The 26946-nt window shown below is 36.5% G+C and overlaps 1 protein-coding gene across 1 annotated transcript in view; it reads left to right on the forward strand.

Moving 5' to 3' along the window:
- The first annotated feature begins 2176 nt into the window (after nt 1–2176).
- The window catches only part of LOC121314152 (ras suppressor protein 1), a 43368-nt gene continuing 18598 nt past the window's right edge, over nt 2177–26946 (forward strand). The window contains exons 1-8 of the mRNA XM_041247144.1: nt 2177–2217; nt 2400–2511; nt 4625–4675; nt 14557–14677; nt 15879–15997; nt 17211–17293; nt 17560–17674; nt 25223–25355. Of these exons, the coding sequence (XP_041103078.1) occupies nt 2403–2511; nt 4625–4675; nt 14557–14677; nt 15879–15997; nt 17211–17293; nt 17560–17674; nt 25223–25355 (731 nt within the window). The 5' untranslated portion in view covers nt 2177–2217; nt 2400–2402. The remainder of the gene's footprint in view (nt 2218–2399; nt 2512–4624; nt 4676–14556; nt 14678–15878; nt 15998–17210; nt 17294–17559; nt 17675–25222; nt 25356–26946) is intronic.

Raw genomic sequence — 26946 nt, forward strand, 5'->3', positions numbered from 1 at the left:
CCATCTCAAAGCCTGCATGGAGTTTGCAACAAAACACCTGAATGATCCTGCAAAAATGTGTCAAAAAGTGTTGTGGTCCGACGAGACCAAATTGGAACTTTTTGGTCTAAATGCCAAGCGTTACGTTTGGAGCAGACCCAACACAGCACATCTCCCAGTCAACACCATACTTACAGTCAAGCATTGTGGTGGCTGCATCATGCTATGGGGATGCTTCTCCTCAGCAGGGACTGGTAAGCTTATTAAGACTGAAGGAAAAATAGATGGAGCAAAGTACAGGCAAATACTAGAGGAAAACCTGTTTCAGTCTGCTAAAGACTTAAAACTGGGGAGAAAATTAACCTTTCAGCAGGACAATGATCCAACGCACAAGGCCAAAGCTACACTGGAGTGGCTTATGAATAAGAAAGTGAATGTCCTTGAGTGGCCCAGACAAAGTCCGGATCCTATTGAGAATCTGTGGAAACACTTGAAAACTGCTGTCCAGAAGCGATCCCCAAGCTTGAACAAATCTGCCAAGAAGAATGGGCACAAATTGCACCAAGCCAGTGTGCAAAGTTGGTAGAGACTTGCCCAAAAAGACTTGCGGCTGTAATTGCTGCCAAAGGTGCTTCCACCAAATATTGAGCTGACGGGTCTGAATACTTATGCAATCAACATATTTCAGTTTTTTCTTTTTAGTTCTTGCTGACATTTACTGTAACTTATCTTACCCTTAGAAGTCTTCAGTTTGAGCATTCAAGTTTTGAATAAAATATTAAGTTTAAATAAAAATGTATGCATCATTTTGTAATTGCACAAAATGGGACACCATAGGAAGGGTCTGAATACTTTTGCAAGGCACTGTATGTGTGTGTGTGTGTGTGTGTGTGTGTGTGTGTGTATATATATATATATATAGAGAGAGAGAGAGAGAGAGAGAGAGAGAGCGAGAGCGAGATCCATTTCACAAACACTGCACAACATATGCATTAATCAGAACTCTATAGATAGCTTATTCATTAGAGCAGTGGGATCTCTTTGAACATTATCAACAGTAGCCTGCTGACACTTCCGCAACTGTTAGCTGGTGACCAGCTGAGTGTTGGGATTTGGTTGAAACATGGACTGGCCTCTTACTGGGAACTCAGCACAAACAATTCCACATAATGTCTAGAGGGATGTAGACAACAAACATTTGACTTTAGAACTGTACAGTAAAAGGGTTTGTAATGGACCCGTTTTTTTTTTTTTTTTTTTTTTGGACCCGCTTAATGGCACACCATATTATATGGTAAAGGACACGGTGTATAAAATGAGAACTTTACCCCCATGTGTCGATATTTATTATATGGAAGTTGTTTTATCTTTAATCAATGGAACTACCACATATAAGAGCTGTTGCCACGCTGTTATTTTTCCATGTGTATCTGGTGTGCAATGTTACTCACGTTAAGGTAATTTTCCTGCTTTGCGTCATCGTTAAACAATTGTATTATTATTTTTTTAATCGCATCTCATAATGCTTGATAACACATTAAATAAAAGATGGGGCTCGTATTATTATTTTTTTTTTTAAATGCAAAGTAAGAAAATGACTAGCGTTAACTTACCATTATAACATTCCACGATTAAGAATATCTTGCTTACTCCTTGCTTAAAATTTTTTTTAACCCCCCCCCCCCAAAAACAAAACATATGATACACATCTCAAATGATACACGTTACATCTACGCATATTTTCTTTTTTGTGGCTAGGAAAGGATATGCGTATTGTTTCTGTTCGGGACTTATAACACTGTAGCAACTTCCTCCATAACAAATAGCCCATTCGCTACAATGTAAATATTCTTCGGGGATATTTTTTTTTTTCAATTTCATCAAGCTGCATTTCTCCAGGCAGATTCACCAGAATACAGAGGGGTCTGTGGATGTGATTGCAGCCTTTGGAAAAACAATTCTCGACATTCCTAATTCGCAGCCGCCGCTTGGTTTCTCCGGAGGAAGTCTCCTTTTAGGGAATGTGGACATTTGTACAACACACACGCTCGCTTCCTGTTGGGTGTGCTCTTCTGCTTTTTTATTTTTCAGCTGCCTGGGGAAGAGTTGTCTTACTGTTTATTAAAATAAAATAAATTTAAAAAAAATCCATTATTATTTTAACTTACTAAATATTTTACTTTGTCAAAAAAAAAAAAAAAAAAAAAAAAAAAAAAATCTGGACTCTGCTGACAAAAGGTTAGTTTTACGTTTAATAAATAGTATCTAACAGCATTTATGTAGCAATTACTAATAATACCCTATGAAACTTCTCGCAACTTTAATGTGGCCTTAATGCGTCCACTAGTTGTACAATACATTAGCCGATTGATAAACAGTTTCTAACCATTTGTGTTTTAACTTATGCAATTTTGGTACAGAAAATGTCGAAATCATTAAAGAAAATCGTGGAAGAAAGCAGGGAAAAGAACCTGACAGAGGTGGATATGTGTGACAGAGGCATCTCTAATATGCTGGATATCGCGGGACTTTGTAAGTACTTATTTGTGTTTGTATCTGTATTCTAGTGTGGAAATAAAAATAGAATATTAAAATGTCCGCCACCGAATGACTGTGTCCCTCGTACTGTATGCACTCTTAATTGCTGTCGTGTCATTTCTATACTGTGACTAAAAAGTTTGTTGCTGGGTAATCTAAATACCGTACAGCAACAATGCACAGCCCATTTGCTGCAAGTAAACCGTATTCACAATAAAAAAAAAAAATACAATTGTGTGTATTTAACAAGTTATAATCGAGATCATCTTTAAACATGCACTACATTCTAGTGCAAGTAAAACATCACAAATTACTGTATTGGTGTGCATCATCACAATGCTAATTATATTGGTTTAATGTTTCTACAGCTTCTATGATCGCTGATTAAGTGTTGTTGAAAAATGAAATGGTCAGATCCCCAATTCTACAATTAAACAGTACTGTTTAAACTGGTAACATAGCCATTACCATAAACATGCCAACATCGCCTGTAACATATGAGGCATCCATGTTTTTTTTATTTTATTTATTTTGTGCCTAAAGTTAAGGAGTGATGACACTTCAATATTTTATTACACGCGTTTTTCTGAAATTGGGAGAGCTGGATATTGTTTTGCTAACCATCTCCACAGTGCAGCGCATGTTTAATGTTTTTTTTTTTTTTTAATTATGGGCTGTCTTTTGGTGCGTGTCCCCCTCTAGCTCAAAATGTTGAGTTTACTGGGGGGTTTACTTTCTATTACTGTCCAAACAGTGGCTTCTCTGCTATTGCCCAGAAGCTCTGATCTGGAGTTTAAGTGTTGAAGCACACAAAGCTGCTCAAATCAAATAACAGCACAGGTGGGAGTCACAGTCAGTGCTGCACCTCATATTGCAACAAAATCCCAGCAGCTACACAATGAACCAGTCTCCAGTGTGCAGTAAGGTGAGCACCGGTTTAAATGTGTATGCGATCAATTATTAATGGATTAGAACCTAAAATCAGAACCCCCAGTTTTAATGTATAGTTGTACTGTGTATGACTTCCTTTGTATACTTCACCACTAGATGGTATGGTACAGTTCTTAATGTCTAGTACTGTTTTTCTTGTTGTTTTTTAAGTTTGTTTACAGTGATAATTGATAGTGAAAAAATGAAGTAATTGGTATGTGTGGAATAAATGGTGGTGAATTTTTAGCTATAAAAAAAAAAAAAAAAAATGTATCTGTGATAATGTGACATAACACGTATAGTATCAGGAAACGCCAGTGCAGATTTATAATACTTATATTAATACTTATACTGATTTAAAAAAAAAAAAAATAGGTTGTTGGTTATATCTTATTATAAATTGCATGTTTGTATTAGTTACTCGGGCTTGAACTACAGCGTCTGCCTTATTTACACTTGAATGTGGTTGTACACTGTGGAGAGGAATGTATCTACTGTTTGCACTCATGTTAATTATATTTGACATTTTTTAGAAAAAGCGAGCGATGTACTAATAGCCACAAAGCTGAAATTCAGAGTAAAAGTCTACTCATCTTAGCCAACATATTAAAAAAAGTTACATTTTATATTATACTATAATAAAATATATATATATATATATATATATATATATATATATATATATATATATATATATATATATATATATGACACGTTCAGAGATTGTGTTCTGCTTCAATAGTGCTGTATATTACACAAGAACTACCTGGAATCCACATAATGCAGCTATCCGTCTTCAGTTTTAGCTAATTCCTGATTTTGGGAGTATCATTGAAATATTATTTATTTGATGTTTTTGTGTGCATTTTAAGTTTTAATTTCTTCCACTAGGGTAAAAGTAATTCCTTAGTCTTTTTTCTTTGTCCCCTTGTGGTGGGTACTGATGTTATTCCACCTTCTGAGGATGAGAAGCTGTTGACTTGACAATGAAAATGCCTGGGGGTGGGAATTTATTCACTTTAATCCTATTAAACCTCTTGTTTTCTAATCTCCTGGTGTTCTTGAATTTATAACCACAGCATAAAAAGCTTACCTTTCTGTTTACAAGTGACTCAAAACCTTGTCTTTGTAATTCAGCATCATTACTAAGGTTTTCTGCACTATTTGTGTTTTGCAGATGCATTGTCTAACATCACCCAGCTGGTACTTAGTCACAACAAACTCACAAGTAAGTGTTTGTATAATGTATTTATGTAAAGATACTGTTTTTAATTATTTAACAAGTAGAATCTGCCCGCATTCACGTTGGTTGGGATTTCAAGTCCTTTTATTCTGCTATAACACAGCAGGGTGACAGCAGCCGCCAGCAAGATGAATGACTGATTCAGTTAAATAGAGACTCGGAGCGTATTACTTGACATACTTTTAAAAAATGTACAGCCTTAAAGAAAGAGAGACTAAAACACTTGCCATATAATAGCTGTAACCACTACTGTACTTGACTCCATCACTTGTATAAAGTCTGAGATTTTACCATCTCCATCATAATCTCCATTTATGCTCATTTTAAGATAGACTGTAAAGGTGTATGTTAAATATATGTTGACCACATGAGGGTGCTCTTGCCACTGTTTTTAGTCAAGAGCAGTTACGTGCAATTAACCACTTGAGTATCTTCAAATAATTTGTTTAAAGTCATGTGCACAAGTAATTAAAAAAAAAAAAAAAAAAAGATTCTGCCTAGTACTACAATGTGTTATAATACTCTCATCTACAGTGAAACACAGCCAAACTGCTGTCATCATTATCACATATTGTGACGTTGCTACTTTCTATAAAGGTTGGGATGTACATTCAATCGATATGTAGGAAAGGAAACCAGCTTTCTGTACCATATTTACAAATCTGTTTGCAACAGGCAGATCGTCAGTAATTTTACACATGTTCATTCCTTATTTATAAAATTATCCAAATTCATTGTTATGAGGGTCACCTGCTGTATGACACATTAGATCTGTTAATTACCTTCTGGTACTTTACATTGAATTGCACCCCACACCTTCTGGTACTTTACATTGAATTGCACTCCATACCTTCTGTTACTTTAGACTGAATTGTACCCCATACACTTTCCAGAAAAAAAACAAACAAGCTAGAAAGCAAACCTTTCATTTATCTGAGCATTGAACTTTCTCTCAGTGGAGTTGCATATGGGGTTATGCGAAGGCACTTTGTGTGTCACGCTTAGATTTCTACGTACGGATCAAGTGAACCACTTACTCCATTGTTATTATTCAGCAGGTTTTCTTTTTTGTATTGCTCAATTTACAACAGCAGACAAAATGTCATATCATGTGCCATTTTGCTGATGGATTGCTGTGAGACAACAGTAACCAATTAAACAACTTGATGATTGATTGATTTGTAAGAATACACTGGGATCAATGTGAAGAGCAGGAAGACTTCAAAACTGTTCCACAACACTGTTTACAGCTGTGTGGGTAGAATCTTAACACTGAGAGAACTGTCTACTGTTTACTGCACACTTATTTAAATGTCTTGCTTTATTTTGTCCATTGAAATTCCTGTTTTAGTGACATGCTCTGTATATAATTCTAGTTTCAATATCCAGTAAAGCCAGAATGCTACCATAAAACCCTCATTTACAACAGAAATCTTTCCAGTGTGTTTTTATTGTATTTAGATCTGTTACTAAGGGAATTAAAGGGCAGAGCTACAAAGATCTGCCACCATTTCGATCATTAAACTAGACCCATGGCTGCTAGTGCTGCTTTCACCTGCATTTTGAAGTCTGGTAACTTTTAAAGCAGTCGGATTAAATCCATGAAACTGCATATAATTAGGAAATGGTTTCTTTGTACGCTTGCTGCATTCCTCACATTTGTACAGCACATTTTTTCCCTTGCCAATTTTCGATCTTTAACCTTTACTGCCTTTGTCTGTTTTAAAGGTCACTTATTGGGTGAAGTGCTTCTTACTTCAATGCAGACCTTTTCCCATGTCTTGACCAGGAAGAATCTTTCTTTCCCTGGCACGCAATGCTTTGATGAGAAAGAGCAATCTGATGCATCCAGTTCATGTTCTGTGCTTTCCTTTGCCCAATGAAAAAAATATACAGCACCTCTTTTTGAAAACAGTTATTTTACACCTAGGGAATCGTAATAGCTCTTCAGTGCAGCTGGGGGAAACAAAACTACATTATTCAGTAAAACAATTAGAAAAAGACTTTGGGTAGAGCCTTCATCATTGCAATACACTGCAGAAGGCTCCATCTGAAATGTTAGCTACTTGATTTACCCTTGGATTAAATGTAAATCATAGCTCTGCTTACCTACAGGCGATATCCAGTGAATATTAACCGATTTTGTACCATATTCTTAACGATAACGATGTAGCTCACTTGCTTTCAGGCATCTCTACAAACTGCATTCTATGATTCTCTCAGTAAAGTTGTATTATAGGTGGTGGCCAGTGGAAATTAACCTTTTCACTGCCACATTGTGTTTTTAACCTCTGGATATGCAGGTGGTTAGAGTAATGATATTTATTTATTTATTTAATTTCCTTATTACTTCACGATTACAAACCATTCAATCTGATATGACACACCCCTTAGAGTATGCTACCAGAGATGCTTTGTTTTTGTTCACTTTCTAGTAACTAAAATTGAATCCTAGTGAGTCAATAAATGGATGCCCTGCATGTTAATAATAATAATAATAATAATAATAATAATAATAATAATAATAATAATAATAATAGTTGGCAACAGACTAAGCATTTTTTTATTACATGTTATAGAGGAGCTTTTCTAGATGAGTACTGTAAACTCTGCTCCCTTAAGAACTTGCTGTAACTCTGATTGCAAAGCTGTTGTTTTTTTACTATGGTTACCTTTCCTTTTTCTATGTGGATTGTTCTTGCCAATGTGATTTTTTACATTTAGATCTGCACTTAAAACATTGTGTTTATTGTAATAGTTTAATCCAATGTGGTTATTATTATTATTATTATTATTATTATTATTATTACTGAGTACAGAATTGAAAGCACTGACTTTTTTTTCCAAGTTGTGAAAAATCTTTCTGCTTCTTTCATATGAGAAAAAAAAAAGTTTGTGCTGAAACCCCCATTGTTGGTATGCAGGTCAGAGCTGCCTTTACCAAGCTGGCATTACGGTGTAAGAATGTGTAAAATGGCTTGGACATTTCCCATATTCTGATTGGCTGCTAATATTCCAGTGTCGTGGTTACAACAATTGCTTTGGATCTCATATCAGTCTAATCAGTAAAATCAGTTTCATAATAATGTTGAGATATTTCAAGCTCAATACACATCTGAAGGCATTGCTTGTACTGACCATGTAATATGTCATTACAACCACACCATATGCAGGGTTGTAGTCAGTTCCTTTATAAAATAAATTCCCAATTTTAATACCCGTTCCCTTTTAATCAATTTTGATTCCAGTTCAGGACTTGAAATTCATTAAAAGGGAATGGGAATTGGAAAAATGGAATTGACCTCAACCCTGACCGCCTGGAACACAGCCTCCTCACACACTTGAAAAACAAAAGCACTTTTATTTGTAAAGCAACAGTAAGACATTGTATAAGCCCCTTTACACATTTAAACACGTGTGTGGTAGTACACGGTTGGCACACCTTCTCGGGTGTTCTTGCTTACTGTACTTCAGTTTCGTTCAGCCCTTGGGATTGAGTCATGAGTCTTTCCAAATGATATTGTTTTCAGCTGGCTTGTTCCTTTACATAAATATGTGCAACATATTTTTTTGAACTTTTTATTTAACAGATTCAGATTTTTCATTCTTAGTCATCAATTGAACCAATTAAATAATATATTGTAATATAATATGCTATTTAAAAGGTTGCACAAGTGAATGATGTATTTAACAGGTCGATTGCTGTGTTTAACATGTTTTATAGTGTTGCCGTGGGTGCAGTACCCTGTGAGCATGACTCGCACAAGGATACCACAACTACCGGTGCTTATCATTTCAGTGCATTTCGATATCTGAAGAACCCTTTTACATCGAGCACACATGGTGATCCACTGTTTCATGATTGTTTCATTTAGCGACTAAAAATCCTGCTTGTAACCTATACATGCTTGTGTTTTGTGAATACCAGATAGCATTCAGAAGAAAATATTGTGCACAAAGAGCTCAAAAAGGCAGAATGATGGTGGTCCCCGCTAAAATGTTATTGAACCCTTCCTAACTGCTTGAAGAAAATGGTCTTGGCAATAACAGCTGTTAAAGGAGCTCACAGTGCCAAATGTTTAAAATGAAATCCAGATTTTCTCCTACCGTACAACCTAAAAGCAAGGGTAGGTTATAAAAATACATTGCAGCATATTTAAGTTGCAATATGCCTTGGAGCTCTTAATATGGAACATGCATTCTTCAGAAGCAGCATGATTATCAGCTACTATCAGTCTGCAGCTGGATAGAAAGTCTTGACAACTTCCTTCCTGATTTTCCTGTTCTTGATAATACCTGTCCATCATGTGCCCACATATTTCTGTTTCACATTTTCCCACTTTACTGTTATCTGGTTCTTGGTCCCCATTCTGACAGTAGCTTTGTCCTCCATCTGTTGTCATATTTCTTGTAAGTTGTCATTTTATTTTTGATTGAATTTGCGTTAATTTTCTGCTACAAGCTGTAGTGCCCAGGTGATATGTGATTTCAATCCTTACTGGAAGGACAGAATCGGTCTGTTTCATCAGCTCTCAACCTCCAGTTTTGCTTTCCCTTTGCATCCAAATACAGCACTATGTTTTAGAATGTGACCATCCAAGAAGCAAAATATGATAACCTTTATTCATTTGGCTTGAACTGCTGTGTCCAGATATTAAGGATTTACACCTCAGTGCTACAGTTCAATTTGGGATCTAATAGCTGACCTACTATCTGGAGAACTGCTCTAATAGCACCTGCCAGCCAGCAAGGTTAATATCCTCTGAGATCATGAAATGTTTGTACCCTAAGGGAAATGTGGGTGTAAACTGAAATTTACACTTAACAGTTCAATCTGAGCTACCCCCCGGTTCACGTCAATGGAATATAGTAAGGTTGCCAGCAGTTCTGCAGATAAAATGGAGCTGAAAAAGATTATAACTATGGACCACAGACTAGAGCTAATGCATGTAGATTGCATGTGCATGAATACTATATATATATATATATATATATATATATATATATATATATATATATATATATATATATATATATATATATATATATATATATATATCGTGAAGAACAGTTGTTTCCAATGTAACTTACTTGCAAAATCATATACAGCACAGGTTTTAATCTGTGTGAAAGCCTGTAAACCAGAGCCTGTATTTAACTTGTGCCCTAAGCCTTAAAGGAGTACCATAAATGAGAAGGAATCGGGTTAGATCTTTTGCTGCTGCTGTTGTTGTTCAGCCTCTAATGAAGTTGGCTTAAAGTGTGATGGTGAGTAACTGAATATTTTTTAGGATTGTGAACTAATTCACCTCACAACTAAGTATTAATATATATATATATATATATGTCTGTTTGATTTATTATAATGATGTGTTTTGGCCAAATACCAGGGAGATGACTTACAGTGCCATGTCTTGCCCCCTGTCTGATTTTCTGCATTTTTGCATATTTTTGACACTGAATGTTATCAGATCTTCAACCAAAATCTAATATTAGATAAGAGACCCTGAATGAACAAATAACACAAAATGTTGATACTTATTTCATTTATTTATTAAAGAAAGTTATGCAACACCCAATGCCCCGTGTGAAAAAGAAATCGCCCCCTTAGACTCAATAACTGGTTACGCCACCTTTAGTAGCAATAACTGCAACCAAACGCTTCCTGTAGTTATTGATCAGTTTCTCAAAGCACCGTGGAGGAATTTTGGCCCACTCCTTCATGCAGAACTACTTCAACTCAGTGACATTTGTGGGTTTTCAAGCGTAAACTGCTTGTTTCAGGTCCTGCCACAACATCTCAATGGGGTTTATGTCTGGACTTTGACTAGGCCATTCCAAAACTTTAAATTTCTTGTTTTTCAACCATTCTGTTGTAGACTTGCTTGTTTGTTTCTGAACATTGTCTTGCAGCATGACCCAGCTGTGCTTGAGCTTCAGTTCACAGACGGATGGCCTGACAGTCTCCTGTAGAATTCTCTGATACAGAGCATAATTCATGGTTCCTTCAATGATGGCAAGTCATCTAGGTCCTGATGCAGCAAAGCGTTCTCAAATCATGACACTACCACCACCACACATGACCGTATGAGGATCTTACTGTGGAGTGCAGGATTTGGTTTTTGCCAGACATAACGACGCCCATGTTGGCCAAAAAGATCCACTTTTGACTCATCTGTCCATAGAACATTGTTCCAGAACTCTTTAGGATCATCCAGGTGCTTTTTGGCAAACTTGAGACTTGTTCTTCTTAGGGAGCAGTGGTTTTCACCTTGCTGCTCTGCCATGAATCCCATTTTTGCCCAGTGTCTTCTGATGGTGGAGTCATGAACACTGACCTTAGCCGAGGCGAGAGAGGCCTGCAGATCACTGGATGTTGTTCTAGGGTTCGTTTTGACTTCCTGGACGATTTTATGCCTTGCTCTTGGAGAAATCTTGGCAGGATGTCCACTCCTGGGAAGATTCACTGTCCCAAACTTTCTTCATTTGGAGAATATGACTCTGACTGTGGTTTGGTAGAGCCCCAGAGCCTTAGAAATGTCTTTGTAACCCTTTCCAGACTGATAGGCATCAACAACTTTTTTCCTGGAGGTCTTCAGGAATTTCTTTTGATCGTGGCATGATGTGCCTCTAGAACCTGTGTGCTGACAACTTCACTGTGATGGTAAGGGCCATTTATACTGGGCAGGGCTGGCCCAAATCAGGCCTGATTGTTAACCAAAGTATTCACAGCTAACCCTAACTATCCATTTAATTGGGTTGAGTTAACTAGGGGGGACAATAACTTTTTCATACCTGAAGATTGCATGTTTGATTACCTTGCACACCAAACAAATGAAAGAAGCACCAAACTTTAGTGTCATTTTTTTGTCTCCGACTCCCTCCATATACTACTGCAACCCACAAAAAGATCTGACCAAATTCAATGTGAAAAATGTGCAGAAATGCAGAAAATCAGATGGGTCAAATACTTTTTCACGGCATTGTATTTTTTTATTTTTATTTTTATTTTTTTTATTTTGCCAATCAAAATATTCGTTACAATTGAAATGAACTTATTTTGTGTCTTAGCTTGTTGTCCAGAGATATTGCCTGAGAAGTCAGTTGCTTGCCCATTCTTTATTTTGTCCCCTCTTTGTCTCATTAACTAAGCTGTGCAACACTTTCATTCTTATCTTCCCTTTAAATCTCTGTGCTTGACTGATCTGCTGCAGTTAATTGAAATGGCCTGCCTTGTTACCTGAATCAAAGCACAAGAACGGTTTATTTTAATCCTTTAGTACAGTGTTGTGAATTCTTAATCAGCTTCTTCCAAAATAATAAGCCGTGCAGCAAATGTAGTAATTGGCATTCATACTTCGAGTGCACCTCTTCAAGCAAGGAGACACAACAAGTTTACAGACCAATTTAATATGGCAACCTTAGTTCAGTTTATTGCAACACTGGAGAACCTTGGGGGGTTGGTTAAGATATTAAAGTATAAGTTGGGAGAAAATTCTGTAACCACAGAAGCTCTTTGAAGTTCTATTTTCACTGGCCTGCATCTTTGGTAGAGCTGTCTCAAGCATGAATAAACTGTTCATGTATTTTTGTTACAAGATCCTGAACTGTGAATGGAGGTCATGGTGATTGGCTGAGCTGTTGATGACTGTATCTTAAGAACAGGGTGGGACAAATCACTTTGTATGCTGATGGTAATTTGGCCACTAGCTTTCAAAACATGGTGGTCAAGTGAACTTTTATGATGGCCAACATATACAAACAGGGACAATAAGAGGAGACATGTATATGTATATGTGCACTTTGTTTTCATGTAATTGGTGTTTATTTATTATCTTTAAATTGAGGGAGGTAAACTGTATAAAATCGATGTGCCAGGGAACTAACTACTTGCAACTATATGCATTAAATGCCAGGGAACTATTTACTGTGTGCATAAAAAAGGCCAGTGAGTGAAGTATATACATAAAATACCAGGGAACTATATACATAAAATGCCAGGAAATATAACTATATTAATCAAATGGCAGGGAAGATAACTATATAACAAACCCAGGGAAGTGAACATATTTCTTTATTTTTCAGTTACTGTCAAAGACAAGCTGGCTAAAATGCTAAATTAACTACTCCTCAGTTACATTCTCATTTTCATGGAGTTTTCCAAATCCAAATGCAAATAGATTTGACTGTTGTTTCAGTTTCTTTGACGTTTTATTTAGAGTAAGTAAGTAGATATTTTGAGAGAATTCTTTTTTTTTTTTTTTTTTTTTTTTCTCGTGCCGTCTAAGCTGATCAGCTGAGCAAGTCCGGGAAACTCAATTGCCTGTAGCTCTGCAGTGCTCCTGCAACACAGAGCATGTTTTTAAAGCTGTGTAGCTATTTTAACCCCCCTTGTCTGTGCTGTTTTTCTTAAAGGGGTTGCAAGATGTGTTCTTTTGTTAATATTTAAATAATTTTATAATACATTTGTATTTTATTATTATTATTATTATTATTATTTATTATTATTATATTATTATTATTATTATTATTATTATTAATAAAATTGAAGTGTTATAAAGTGTTTCACAAAGTGATTAGATAACATTGTCGTGTCAGATTAAAAAATAAAGTTTCAAAGTTACAATGAATTTGACTTCGGTTTGCTTTATCATGCTAGTGAAAACTTATTTCAGATAAAGTATGATACATACTACTTATATAAATATATATATCTATATATATCTAATATATATATATATATTATCTATGTACTCTGTGACAGAAGGTAGACAGGTTCTTCAGTGTCCTTTAACATTTGTCACTAAAACGTAAGATGGTTAAGCTTTCTAAATTAGGTCTCAGATTCTGCTGAATCTGGTGATGTTTTATGCAAGATTTGCCATGTCTAATTAAATGTGATCAAGTACTATCCTAAAGAAAATGAAATGCATTACAGCCTCTTTCTAGCTTGTGCAATTAGAATAGGGAACACAGTTCTACAGGCTTATGGGGAACACAGCATTCAGCTGTACTTTAAATGCCAGGTGCATAGCAGGAGATTTTGATCCATTTGATTAAAAAAAAAAAAAAAAAGGTCCTGTTGTATCCTTTCTAAGCGCTAAATAACAGTACAAATAGACATTGTTTAATGCATTTCATTTTAAAGTGGGAATTTGCCCTCTTGTCATTGTATTTGTTTGCATGGTCTTGTTCTAGCATGGTGGTTTATCTGTGCAATGCTATTCATGTCATGCTCTTAGTTCCTTACTTTATACTTCTAGGTAATGAATACACATTGATCAGTGTGCAGTCTGATGGGAGCCTTGTTATCGGAATTGATCAAAAAGTCCTCCCTCATAAGACCTGAATCAAAGGAGAAATAAATCGTTCATGTTAAAACACTTCATCATTAAGAAGTCAAATTCATCCTAGACTGTTAATTAATGAATGATAGAGAATTATTTGGCTAAGTGTGTGTAGTGCCTTAATTGGACAAGTATAGTCAAAAGTTTTGCCAGTATCAATGAAATGTACCTGTAACACTCAGTCTGAAGACATTCAGTACCAGTATAGTTGAAGACAAAGCAATCCAATACGGCATTCGAAAGGATAAACCTTTCCCAGTAGCACATAGGTATCAATCACGTTTCCAGTACAGCTTTCAGGACATCTCCAACGACACTGTACAAGCTGAAAGAAGGACAACAGAATGCCTCTTCCAAATTGTAGACACAATTAGATTTTTGCAGACTAATCCATCTTGCACTTGCAAACAGTAGGTTTATTCTTCCTTCTTCGATCTGTGGTATTTATTCCTGGATACATTGACGTGTCACTATTTACTGTGCATTCTATTTAGTAAAGCTTTCTTTTTGTATACACAGCTGTTCCACCAAACATAGCTGATCTGAAGAATTTAGAAGTACTGAACTTTTTCAATAACCAGATTGAAGAGCTCCCAACACAACTAAGCAGCCTTCAGAAACTCAAACACCTTAACCTGGGGTAAGCATGGACTTTATCTCTTCTTCTTCTTCTCATCCAAAAAACAGCCCAGCATAAAAACCCCATATACCTATTTCTGGATTCTAGATCATACTTGTTTGTCCCTCTTTATAGTTTTATATTTATTTAATCCAGCATTTGTTGTTAAATTGTTGGAACCAACTGCTAAATCACAGTGAACATAATTGTAAGTAATATCGTTTAAAATAAATGTGGTTATTGAAATAAAACAAAGCTACAATGTTAGCAGGTCTATAGTCGGTAGCTACCGACCTTGCAATACTCTGTCGAAATTTGTCAGGTTTCATATGTTGTTGTATTGTTCTTGTCTGTAGCAGAATAACTACTAGAAAGGGTTTTTGAGAAGTGAAAGCATGTTGAACAGCAGACTAGATGCACTTCTGTAGTACTGAAACTCACTTTGACAGCAGATACAAGAAACCCTCTTTCTATCCAATGAATGTAGTTCCAAGGCTAATTGTATATGCAGACTATGACTACACTCATTCAGTCCTGGCATGCACGCAAGTGTATTAAAATGCTTATCATACCATACTGAACATCTCCTCACCTTCTATCATTGCGCACATCTTGCTTTTGTGAATGATACTCTCCTCATTTGGGAAGAGGCAGCCTTGGTCAGGATCCTGCTTTATGAATGAGTTTATGTAATTACTATGCTGTATATAGAGAGTGAAGACAGAACACCTTTGGTCAACTTCACTGTATTATTAAGTCCATGATCGCCTTCAATGTTACAAAGTCACATGCTGCTGCTAACCTACACAGTCCTAACAGATGTGATATTTTTTGTGAATAATAAGTGAACAAGTGTCATCAGTAAAGAACAAATGCTGAAATTCATTCAGAGCAAATGAATTGTTTGCCTAGATGTTGGAGGATAATTTGGAAATATTTTAACAAATATGTTAAATATATAGTGTAAAATAACTGGCAACTGGTTTATTTTAGTAGAGCGTATTCCAATCTATAAGCTTTCAAAAATTCACGTCCCGGGTTCCTTTTTTAAACTGGCGTCAGCTCTGCCTGTCAGCAATCAGGTCATAGAGACACACAAAATACATTCAATTTTAATCCAGGTGTCTGTATTGCTTGTGCATTTTTCTATAGTTTTTTCTTTCTGTGTAAGTGAGAATGCTGTGCAGATGTGTCATGGTAGTGTCTCTGTGTTGTCATTCAGCATGAACAGATTAAACTCCCTGCCCAGAGGATTCGGGTCACTGCCAGGTCTAGAGGTTCTCGACTTGACGTACAACAACCTCAACGAGTCCTCCCTCCCTGGAAACTTCTTCTACCTCAGTAAGAAAAACCTCTGATTCCTCACAACTAACTTACTGCAATCCACATTATCTCACAGATAGAACAGAACCTACAGATATTCATTAGTCCACATACTCTAATGCAGAGAGAGAAGCTACTGAAACTCTGTGTAGACATTGCGCATGCTTCCATTGAGGTACACTGCATATTTATTTTATTAAATGTAATACATGTCATTCAGTAAAAAGAAAAAAAGTATATACCATTTGTTTTTCTTGGAACGTTCATTAACGCTTACAATTTGACAAGGACTAATTTGCTATTTGAATTACCATTCTAGAAAAATGTCAATCCTCTCTTTTCACTGTTTGCTAATCACTCATCAAGTCTGAATCATAACTGTCAATTCAAGGTTTGATTAATTACCTAGTAAGGTGCTGTAACTGTCATAAAATATTTAACCGTTTATTGTATTGTTTTTGTAGGTGACAATTTTTTGTTTTGTTTTTCAATATTAAGTTTTTTTTTCTTTTTTTTCTGGCAGTTCAAAATAACAACAATAACATTTAGTACAGGAGTAGCTGCCTAGGCCCCAGACTAATATTGCATTTATCAAATTCAATTCGAGTGTTTTAAGCTTGAAATGGCCACGGCAGTTCTGTGCCACAGCTTCACTGAACGATAAACGAGCACAGCCACATCATTGGTAGCAGTACTATCCACACAAGTGGAGTTAAACTGCAACAAACACACACACACACAAACAAACAAACAAACACACAAAAAAATAAATAATCTCAAGTAGTCAAGTCCAGTCATTTTTCAGAATGGGCAGATTGTTTACCCTACTATTTGAAAATAAAACAGTAAGAATGCTTTTTTTTTTATTTTCCTACAATCCACATTCCTGTAAAAAAAAGCATTACACAAACATGACAAAAGGAATTAGGGTCTGTGTAATGTGACAGCGCTAATCTGAAAGAGTGTGCGGAGCCCCTGACAGACTTTAGCTTTTCTGAAGTAGTTAAGTGTGTCAATCCGTTTTGGATATGGATGTTTTCCTCAGCACGGTGCTAACAGAACAAGCCAGTAAATCTAAGCTTGACTTGCCTGTTATTATTGGGTGCCCGGGGTATGTCAGAAGCTATTCACCAAGACACAGTTATTAATCAAACTTGGCTTGTTTTATTGATCAGGCTCAAATGGTCTGGTTTAATGTCACCCTGTTTATATATTGCTGTTTAATCTGCAGCCACCCTGCGTGCACTCTATCTAAGTGACAACGATTTCGAAATCCTGCCTCCAGATATTGGGAAGCTCACGAAGCTGCAGATTGTGAGTAATTTATCTAAATTCGGGGAACATCAATTCACTTTTCACAGTCTTTGTTGGTCTTGAATCAAGTCAATTTGAACAGCGATTGGGTTTACTTTGCAGAAAGAAACAGCAACACCTGGTGCTTCAGTGTTTATCTGCTGAGACTCCTAAAGAAATGAGGAGTAAAAAAAAAAGGGAATTGGGGGGCGGGGTGAAAGTCCTTTTTATTGATTATTTAGATTTATAATTGAAAACAGGTCTAATACTGTTGCATTTCCTTCTAGCTGAGTCTAAGGGACAATGACCTTATTTCGATGCCTAAAGAGATTGGGGACCTCAGTCAGCTAAAGGAGCTCCATATCCAAGGGAACCGGCTTACAGTGTTGCCCCCTGAACTGGGTGAGTGTCTCACAATACCATTCAGTTTTAATTTCTAGGGTGCTTGCAGTGAGCACAGCATCCTTAAGGTAGGAGTTGGGGCAACATTCAGTGTTGTGGGTCCCTTTACAAAAAATGTACAATAAGAGAACGGCTATCAAGGTCAGTTTAGGTTTCGTTAATGTATTTGAAATCCATACCATTTCCCAGCAGAGGAATACTACCTAAACGCCTACGGTAGCACCTACCCTTGTCTTTCAATGGTGAAATGTATTGTGTAGAGCAATATTCATCACTATACATTACCAGACCCTGGTCGCTTAGTTAATAAAGCTCTGAAATGGATCTCCTCGGAGTGCTTGTCTGCACAGCTCTGCTGTTTTCATGACCCCATCTGAGCTTTGTTTCTAAGTTGGCATTCTCAGAGGGATTTAGGCATAACCATTGAGATAATAAAAGAACAAGCTGTACAGTCGTGGCAATTCAAGCTGAACTGTTATTTCAAAGCACTCATTCAAAATGTTCTGCCTTATTTTCTGTAAAACTCTCAGTTTGAGGCAGAAATCTTTGTTTTCTAAAAACCATTGTAAAGCTGTTTTGTTAAACTTTTAAATACTGAATGCAGTCAAGTTAAAGAAGGGAAAATGAATGCATAGCACAGTGTAATCTAGCCTTTCATCTTGTTTAGGGAATCAGCATTTTATACATTAGACTGCAGGCTTCTGATGTCAGTTATAGTTTTTTGTATGTATTTATTTATGTATTTATTTATAACCTCAACCGCTTGCTAATACCTGTTTGTATGGTTTATTTTATTACACTTTTTTTTAATTCAAACATATGTGCTGCCAGTATAGCAATATAGTGATGGAGCCATGTAAAACATCACCCAAATACTGTAACTGTATAGGGTATGTGATTGCCACTTTAAAATATTAAAAGGTTAAAAGTTTTTTATAATCAATTGTTTGACTAAACAGGCTTCAGTAATTGTGTTGCAAAGCCCGTATGGATGTTGAGACATTAAAGTTCACTAGATAATGTTCAAAACCTGAGCTGTAGCGTGCTCTTCAAGACGTAGCTGAGAGAGTGCTGTGTGTTGCACTGAAGAAATGCCATTGTGAGCTTGTCCTTCTTTAGCTCATTTATCATGCTTTGCTAAATCTGACAGGCATGCTCTGCTTTGTGCAGAATGTGACTTACTGTTTTATAAATGTTCCTTCTTACTGGTGTGGAATTAGAGAAGCTGCAGTCTTCCTTGATGTAAAGGTCCCATTATATCTCCGGCTTGTCTCCAGCTTTACCTCGTTGCGTCACCAGATAAGAGATAGCACCACCTGTGCTGAGCTCAGTTATGGTTGGAGGCTTTCTGAAAATCATTCAATTTGAATACTTTCTCCTATGCACAGATTTTACTGCTTTTACATAACATAGCGGTTTGATATCTCTGTGAGCTGTTTCACCCTGTGGAAACCAGAAACAGTTTTGAGAAAGGGAATGTCTCTTTATTAGGGCTGTCAGGCGTTTTAAAAAAAAAAAAAAAATGTGATTAATCTTGCGGTTTAAAATAAATAAATAAATAATCTTGGTAAATCTCAGTTTTAATGACATATTAAATTGATACAATTACTTCATCCATTTAATTAAAATGTATTATTATTATTATTATTATTATTATTATTATTATTATTATTATTATTATTATTATTATCTTATTATTATTATTATTATTATTATTATTATTATTATTATTATTATCCTTAACTGTAAATAGAATCATTTAAAATGTATTTATTTAACCAGGAAATGTACCCATTGAGACTGTGTCACCAAAATTTACTTGGGGCAATGATTTAGAAATTACACATACAACCAACACAATAAAACGTGCAGCTCAAGCGTGATCGGCAGCATACAGAGATCAGAAAACAGAATAAATAGGATATCTATTTTTAAATGTGATTGTGGACTGAAATTATATATATATATATATATATATATATATATATATATATATATATATATATATATATATAAATTAGAAATAAATGTAACTACAGTAAGCACTTCTAGGAAATTAATTGTTAATTGTGAAGAGAATTTAAAAAAAAAAAAAAAAAAAAAGCTGCATATTTTACCCACATTAAAAAAAATATATAAATTGTTCACTTTCCTCCGGTACAGTTCCCTCAGCACTTAAGGTAGCTGTGGTAAAGCCTATGGGCCAATCTCCAACCTACCATTCTTAGATAGGTTAGGTTTTAGAGAGAGCTGTTGCAATTCAATTACAAACGTTTCTATGTCTTAATGGTGTGTTCGAGAAGTTTCAGTCTGGTTTTCATGCTGCACACAGCACCGAGCCCGCCCTTGTCAGAGCTGTGAACAATCTGCTGATAAGCTCTGACTCTGGCGTTCCATCAGTATTAGTTCTTCAAGATCTAAGTGCTGTCTTTGATACTGTAGACCATTCCATCCTACTGAATCATCTTGAAAACAGTAGGACTGTCTGGCCGTGTCCTGTCATGGTACAAATCTTATCTTTCTAATAGGTTTCAGTTTGTCTCTATTGGGGAGGTCAAATCTTCATTATCGGTAGTTGTCTGTGGTGTTCCATAGGGCTCCATACTAGGTCCCTTGTTGTTTTCATTATATATGCTACCATTAGGTGACATTATCCATAGGCCTGGAGTGAATTTTCATTGCTATTACTGATGATACCCAGCTGTATATGTCTCCAAAGCCTGGAATTTATTATTCCTGGATGTTATTAGCTACTTGCCTTACTGACATCAAGCATTGGATGTAACAGAATTTTCTAATGTTGAATTCTGACGAAATAAAGGTTATGCGAGTGGGATCACAGAACTAACTAAAAGGAAAGGTGGGATTACATGAGTTTGACCCTTGCAGTCTCTCATTAAAACTTAAACTAGAAATTAAGAATTTGGGTGTCTCCTTTGATCAAACTTAGACCAATTATTTCTGTATCTGATGCCTAGAGACGAATGCATGCCTTTGTTTAATCTAGAATTGTTTATTGTAATGCGCTTTTTTCTGGTGTCTCAAAACATGTGGTATCCCACTTGCAGCTTGTTCAGAATACCGCCGCTGGAATTCTGAATAAAACCAGAAAAAGTGAACATGTTACCCCTGTTTTGGCCTCTATACACTGGCTTCCTGTGCAGTATAGAATTGATTTTAAGATGTTGCTGTTAATTTATAAGGCCCTGATTGGATTAGTGCCTAGTTATTTGCAGGAGTCACTGACCCCGTATCATCCAAACCACTCCCTTGAGATCACAGGATCCAGGGCTGCTGGTTATTCCTAGGGTCAACAAAAGTAACACGGGAGTTAGGGCTTTTTCTTGTAGAGCACCTAAATTATGGAATGCTCTCCCTTCATTAAAATTGCTGCTTTATGTATTATTTGTATATTGATAGCTGTGTTTCAACAATTGACAGTCTTGAGAGGCTGGTTGATTAAGGGACAACGGGTATCCATTGAAGCGGTGGCTACTGACACTGCTTCTCAACCCCACGACTGAATTTGAATTTAGCATAGCTAGCAATTGATGCCAGTAGTCTCCTGTGTATTGCTGTGGGCTTCCGACTACAATAGGCTTGAGCGACCACCTATAGAGTTGAAGTAAAATCTCTTAAATCTATTTCATTGAGCAACATTTGTTTTAGAAGAATGAAAACATGAAAACAAATAGCTAGTCCAGAGAAACCAGGAAGCCGGCTCTATGAGGGATAGGCCACATCCTGGAAGGCAGAGGGTCACCACATCGGCCCAGGACCGTCACATCCAACTGATCCTTCTGCATAATCGTTTTCAGACTGCAGTGGCTACAGCACGAGAAATTCCAGGAAGAAATAACCCGCGCATCAGCAGAATGACTGCAGCTCGCCGTCTGCATGAAAATGATTTGCATGCTCGGAGGCCGTTCAGGGGTAAAGCGGAGAGATGGAATTGCCGTCTTCTGTGGGCCAGAGAACATGGTGGTGGCAGAAAGAGTGATGGAGTGTTTTACTTGTTCAAGCCAAACGGTGGGGAGGTGGAAGTGTGATGATGTGTGGAGGAATCCCCTTTAACACAAGAACAGATTTGGTGCGATTGATGGCAACGTCACTGCTCAGCGATACATTGACGAAGCCCTCTAGGCAACAATTTTTCCGTTCCTGCAAGCCAGTCCGGAAGTGTTGATTTTCCAGCAAGACAATGCAAGACCACACAGTGCTAGGATTTCAATTGAACAACTTCAAGAAAACAACTTCCAGGTCTTGCTGTGGGCAGCTTTTTCTCTTGAACTGAGCCCAATAGAACATCTGTGAGACCAAATTGCTAGTGCCATCCACAGGAGACAACCACATCCAGCTGGCTGCAGCTGCACAGGAAGATTAGCGGAACATCTCACAGCAGTCTATCCAGAGGCTGATTAGATCTATACATCAACGCTGCCAGAATTGTGTTAATGCTCAGGGAGGTCTTACCCGATACTAACTTTGTAATGTTTTCATTTTGACAGTGTATCACATTTCATAACGTATCATGATTCTTTGATCTGTATTTTTGTTCACCTTTCTGTGATTTTTGTTTGATAGCTATGTTTGAAATATCTGATTAAGTCCATTAGACCTGAGTGTTGCGTTTCTTTTGTGCATCTGTGTGTGTGTGTATATATATATATATATATATATATATATATATATATATATATATATATATATATATATATATATATATATATATATATATATATATATAAAATATTTTATACACTGAACTTTCTCCAGTGTCAGGTGTGTTATTTTCTCAGTGAAAACAAAGACCATTGTTCACTAATTCTGTGATTACCTATTATAGTATGAATCATGACGAATGAAATTGTTGCCTGTCCAGGCAACGGGCGTGAGGAACAATCGATGCTGAATAGTTTTTTCAAGAGAAAGGACATGTAATTACTGTATTCAGCATGTAAGTGTACATTCTTTCCTTTTTCATTTCTTTACTGTTTTCATCGTGCAGTGCAATTGCCCTGCACGATGGGAAATTACTGTTGGTCTAATGTATATGTGGAAACGGGTTTGTTTTGTGTGCTTTTTGGAGTTGTTATGTTTGATCAATTGATTGCTTGCAGACGTGCGCTCGATTGAGGCTTGCTGCCTGCCTGTCTTCTGTATTGTGTCCTCTGTGCGTACCATCGTTGGTAGCGTCACATGACCTGTTTTTTTTTTTTACTTTCTGTTTTGTGTTTAAGTCCTGTGCGCCTGTACCAGTGTTTCAACTCCAGCTCCCATGTCTCTCTGTCTTGCAATGCGGTTACCCACACATGTGACACGAGCACCTTGTCACAATACCTTTCAAATGTTGATCAATGCGAATGAATCTTCATAAAAGTAAAAATATATTGATCATCAATTCAAATTTGCTGTTTTGTCATTATTCTGATACAGAAAAATGCCAAACCCTATTATAGTGATATAACAATCATTTGTCCAGGTCCCATGGGGGTTCATTGTAGTCAAGTTAGCCTGTATATACAGAAGACAGGCTTGGCAGCACTCTCATGTAGATCTTTCAAAATAATGAGCAGTTTAAATAAGATGAAAGGAACACATTTTAAATTAAAATTGATGTTAATATTTTATTCATGTTAAAAGAATTTACGTACAGCACGATGCGTTTCGACACGAACGTGTCTTCATCAGGTTTGTTGGTTTTCGATTGTGTGTGTGTGTGTGTATATATATATATATATATATAATATATATACACACACATATACATTCACAGTGTTATAAAAGTTAAAGTACAGTACCTGCAGAAATGCTTCGCCCTGTTTGGGGTTCATCAGTCTTTCGGCGACTTTCACGTGACTTGATTGGCTCTTACATAATTCCTAATTTACCTATATATATTTTTATGAATGATCTTGTTCTATTATTTAGTTTTAATAAAATATTTAGGTTTTCATGTACCTTGCAAAATATTTTTTATCTTCATCTTTTATTAATACCATTGTTCTAGGGAGGTATGTTTTTTTTTTTTTTTTTTTTTTTTTTTTTTTTTTTTTTTTGTGAGTTTCAAGTAAAGAATACAATGAGCTAATTTGTAATAGCAAAACAAACCTTTGAATGACACATGATCCTTGGTCAGAAGGGTTACCACTAATCGCTGTGCTGTCTGGCTTACCCTAGTGGCCTTATCCTAGCAACTGAGCAATGAACAGCAAGAGCCAGTTTCCTGCCAGCCATCATATATTGTTAGAAACAGCGGTTTTAGCTTATTAGGTTCTCTTTGTCACATTGCTTAATCCCTCTGCCTGCTGCTTGATCCTTGTTACAACGCCAGAAATGCTCAACTCTAATAAAAGAGATGGGTGTGAGGCTTCGAGCTGGGAGCAGTGAAGCGAGAGGCTGTTAGGGCTCTTGCTGTCTGACTGACATCGAGGGTCAAACGCATTCAGCATGCTAGTGTTTAATAGAACATACCTCACTGAGCTGACAGAGAAGCTCGTGAAGAACTTGGGACTTGTTGATCGACTGGTTTGAAGCAACTGTCATTCTTTTACACATTGTGACAGTCCGAGCACAGTATTTGTGAAAGGTGAAGCATCCCTTTTTAAGGCTTTTTCCAGTTAAATTTAGACTTGTTAAATATGATTTTAACTGTTTCTTTCACCAATGTTACAACATTTTTTAGAAGCTTTTAAAATACAGTGCAGTATTCAGAAAAACAAAAAACAATATAAGGAGCCCTCTATAGAGGTTGGTAGTCTGTTGTTGCTACCTGATTGGTTATTTTAAGTCAGAGATGGACTTGGTTTGCTGCATTGTTTAATGTATTTTAGTTTAATGCCTTGTGTGTCATTCAAGCTTAGAATCATGTGTTTATAATTATTTTATTGCGGCAGTATGATGCTATGTAAAACAGACCGGGATGGTTTAACTAAATAATAAAATGTCATTTTTATTATTTTATTAAACGTTCCTGGGTCCTGTAAGGTAAAGTGGTACACTATATTATTATTATTTAACAGCATCACTGATAAAAACGTGATTCATTGTAAATTAAACTGAAATGCATGTCTGGTAATATGTTACGTGAAAGAAAGAAGCCTGCTTCCATCTTACAAGCTGGTGTCTCCAACCTCCAGTCCTAATAGACAAACTTGTCTAGAGGGAGAGAGCTGAGCAATTTAGCTTTCCTAACAAATTTCAACCAACACATTTGTGTCTGTTGTTTTAAAGCCTTTTCAATACCACGGTGAAGAGGCTTTAACTTACCATGTTAAAGAGGCTTTAACTTAAAACCAAAACCAGAAATAATAATAATATTTTCATCTTGATGAAAAACTTCCCATGTTCTTTTTTTAGATAAAAGTTTGCTGATATTTAATTGAAATCATATAAAGTTTACATCATTGAATGTACTCTGTAGACTTTCAGCACTGTAATCCTTAAGACATGTAATTAGCCTCAGGAGTCCCTTGATGAGCTACAGCAGTGCCAGAGAATCTGGCTAACCATCCAAACTAATAGTTTTGTCTTGTATTAATATTTCAGGTAACCTGGATCTGACAGGTCCCAAACAGGTTTTCAAAGCCGAGAACAACCCCTGGGTCACTCCCATTGCAGACCAGTTCCAGCTGGGAGTGTCTCACGTTTTTGAATATGTTCGTTCAGAAACCTACAAGTAGTAAGTACATTTAATCTTACACTATCTTTTTAGACTTCTGTGTTTTTCTGCATGTCACCCCTCACTTAATATACAGGTTGATAAAGAACCAAGACTGAATGACTTGCAGAATCTCACATTTTCACTCCTAGCAACTGTGGGTCAATACCTTCCCCTGGTTCGTAGCATTAGCTGTCTTAACTGGGTTGTCAGTGATATATCAACTGGCTCCCGTGGGGAAAACTGCTCTCCTTGCTATTTTCAAGGGGGATGACCCCCCCCCCCCCCCCCCCCCCCCCCAATGGGCCGCATATCATAGTATCCTGCTGGGACCCTCAGACTAATGGCAGCACAGCACCATGGATATTATTACTGCTATTCTTTTCATTGCATTTTTTTTAAAACATTATTCTGTGATTAAAGATCCAAAGTGAACTTGCTTACCAAACCTCTTGGAAAGTTAAAGGACTATAGCCATACCACCTTGGACTCGGATTTCCTAAAATCTCAATATCTAAGCATGTTTGACATGCAAGGAACTCTAAGCTTGGTAAACCGTGTTTTTGGTAACTCCTGTTAGCTAGTACAACATGCAGGCTTTGTGTCAGGTGGTGCTGGGCAGTTGGAAGAAAATCATACAGGTTAAATATTGAACACAGTTAACACAGTGTCCTTGCTAAAGTCTTGTTCTGGTTTAAAAATCTCACCTAGCACTGGCTAACCTCCTATTTCTGGATTAGTTCTTAGGTAAATACAGTTTTACTGTGATGCTAGAATTTTTTAAATATATATCTGACACACATACATATTCTGCAAGAAAGTATGCAATTTTGAAATGACAAATCAGCAATAGGCTAGCACTGTGTTGTAAAACTGTCCCTTTACGGCCAACTAAGAACCTGCTTAAAGATGTGATAACAGTCAGCACTTTTAGGCACAAGAATGATTAATTGTGTATATAACGTAACATGGTAACACTTTCCTCAGCAAACAAGCTAGATAAACGAATCCTGTATTCTGTAGACACGTGTGCACCTCTGATAGCTGCACTTGGATTTTTTTCAGCTTTTCTGAAGCTATGAGCTTTATCTGCTTTACTTAAACCTTTTGTTCTCATTAAATAAACCATTAAGCTGAGCGAAGGGTGTTGTAATTCCTTTGGATTACTGTACCCTTTTGATGAATTGAGCTCATGTACACAGTGGGTTCATACTGCTAGAGCACTTTGAATGCCTGTCTCTTGATTCACAGTAATACCCCACCACGTTATTAAGAAGATTCTGCTAGAGCAGAGAAGCTGTGAAGCAAAGGGAAATCAACATCATTTAACATTTATTAGGAGTTATGATTGGGATTGCGGTGATTGTGTTTTGAAGATTGTTAATCTTCAAGTTTAATCAGAATGTTTTGAATTGCTAAGAGTATAAGCTAATCTTCCTGTCCATAACCACGTGGGGGGGTGGGGGCTTCTCTCAGGTTTTTATGCAGTTTACGTAAACTATGCTGAGCAACTGCTTCTAAACAAGTCAAATTCCTTTTGTAGGGATATAATGTTTTTGTTCTTCATGCCTTTAACCAAGTCTCAAAGTGACCCTTTTTTTTTTTTTTTTTG

This window comes from Polyodon spathula, chromosome 4 (assembly GCF_017654505.1).
Source record: "Polyodon spathula isolate WHYD16114869_AA chromosome 4, ASM1765450v1, whole genome shotgun sequence".
Taxonomy (NCBI): Eukaryota; Metazoa; Chordata; class Actinopteri; order Acipenseriformes; family Polyodontidae; genus Polyodon; species Polyodon spathula.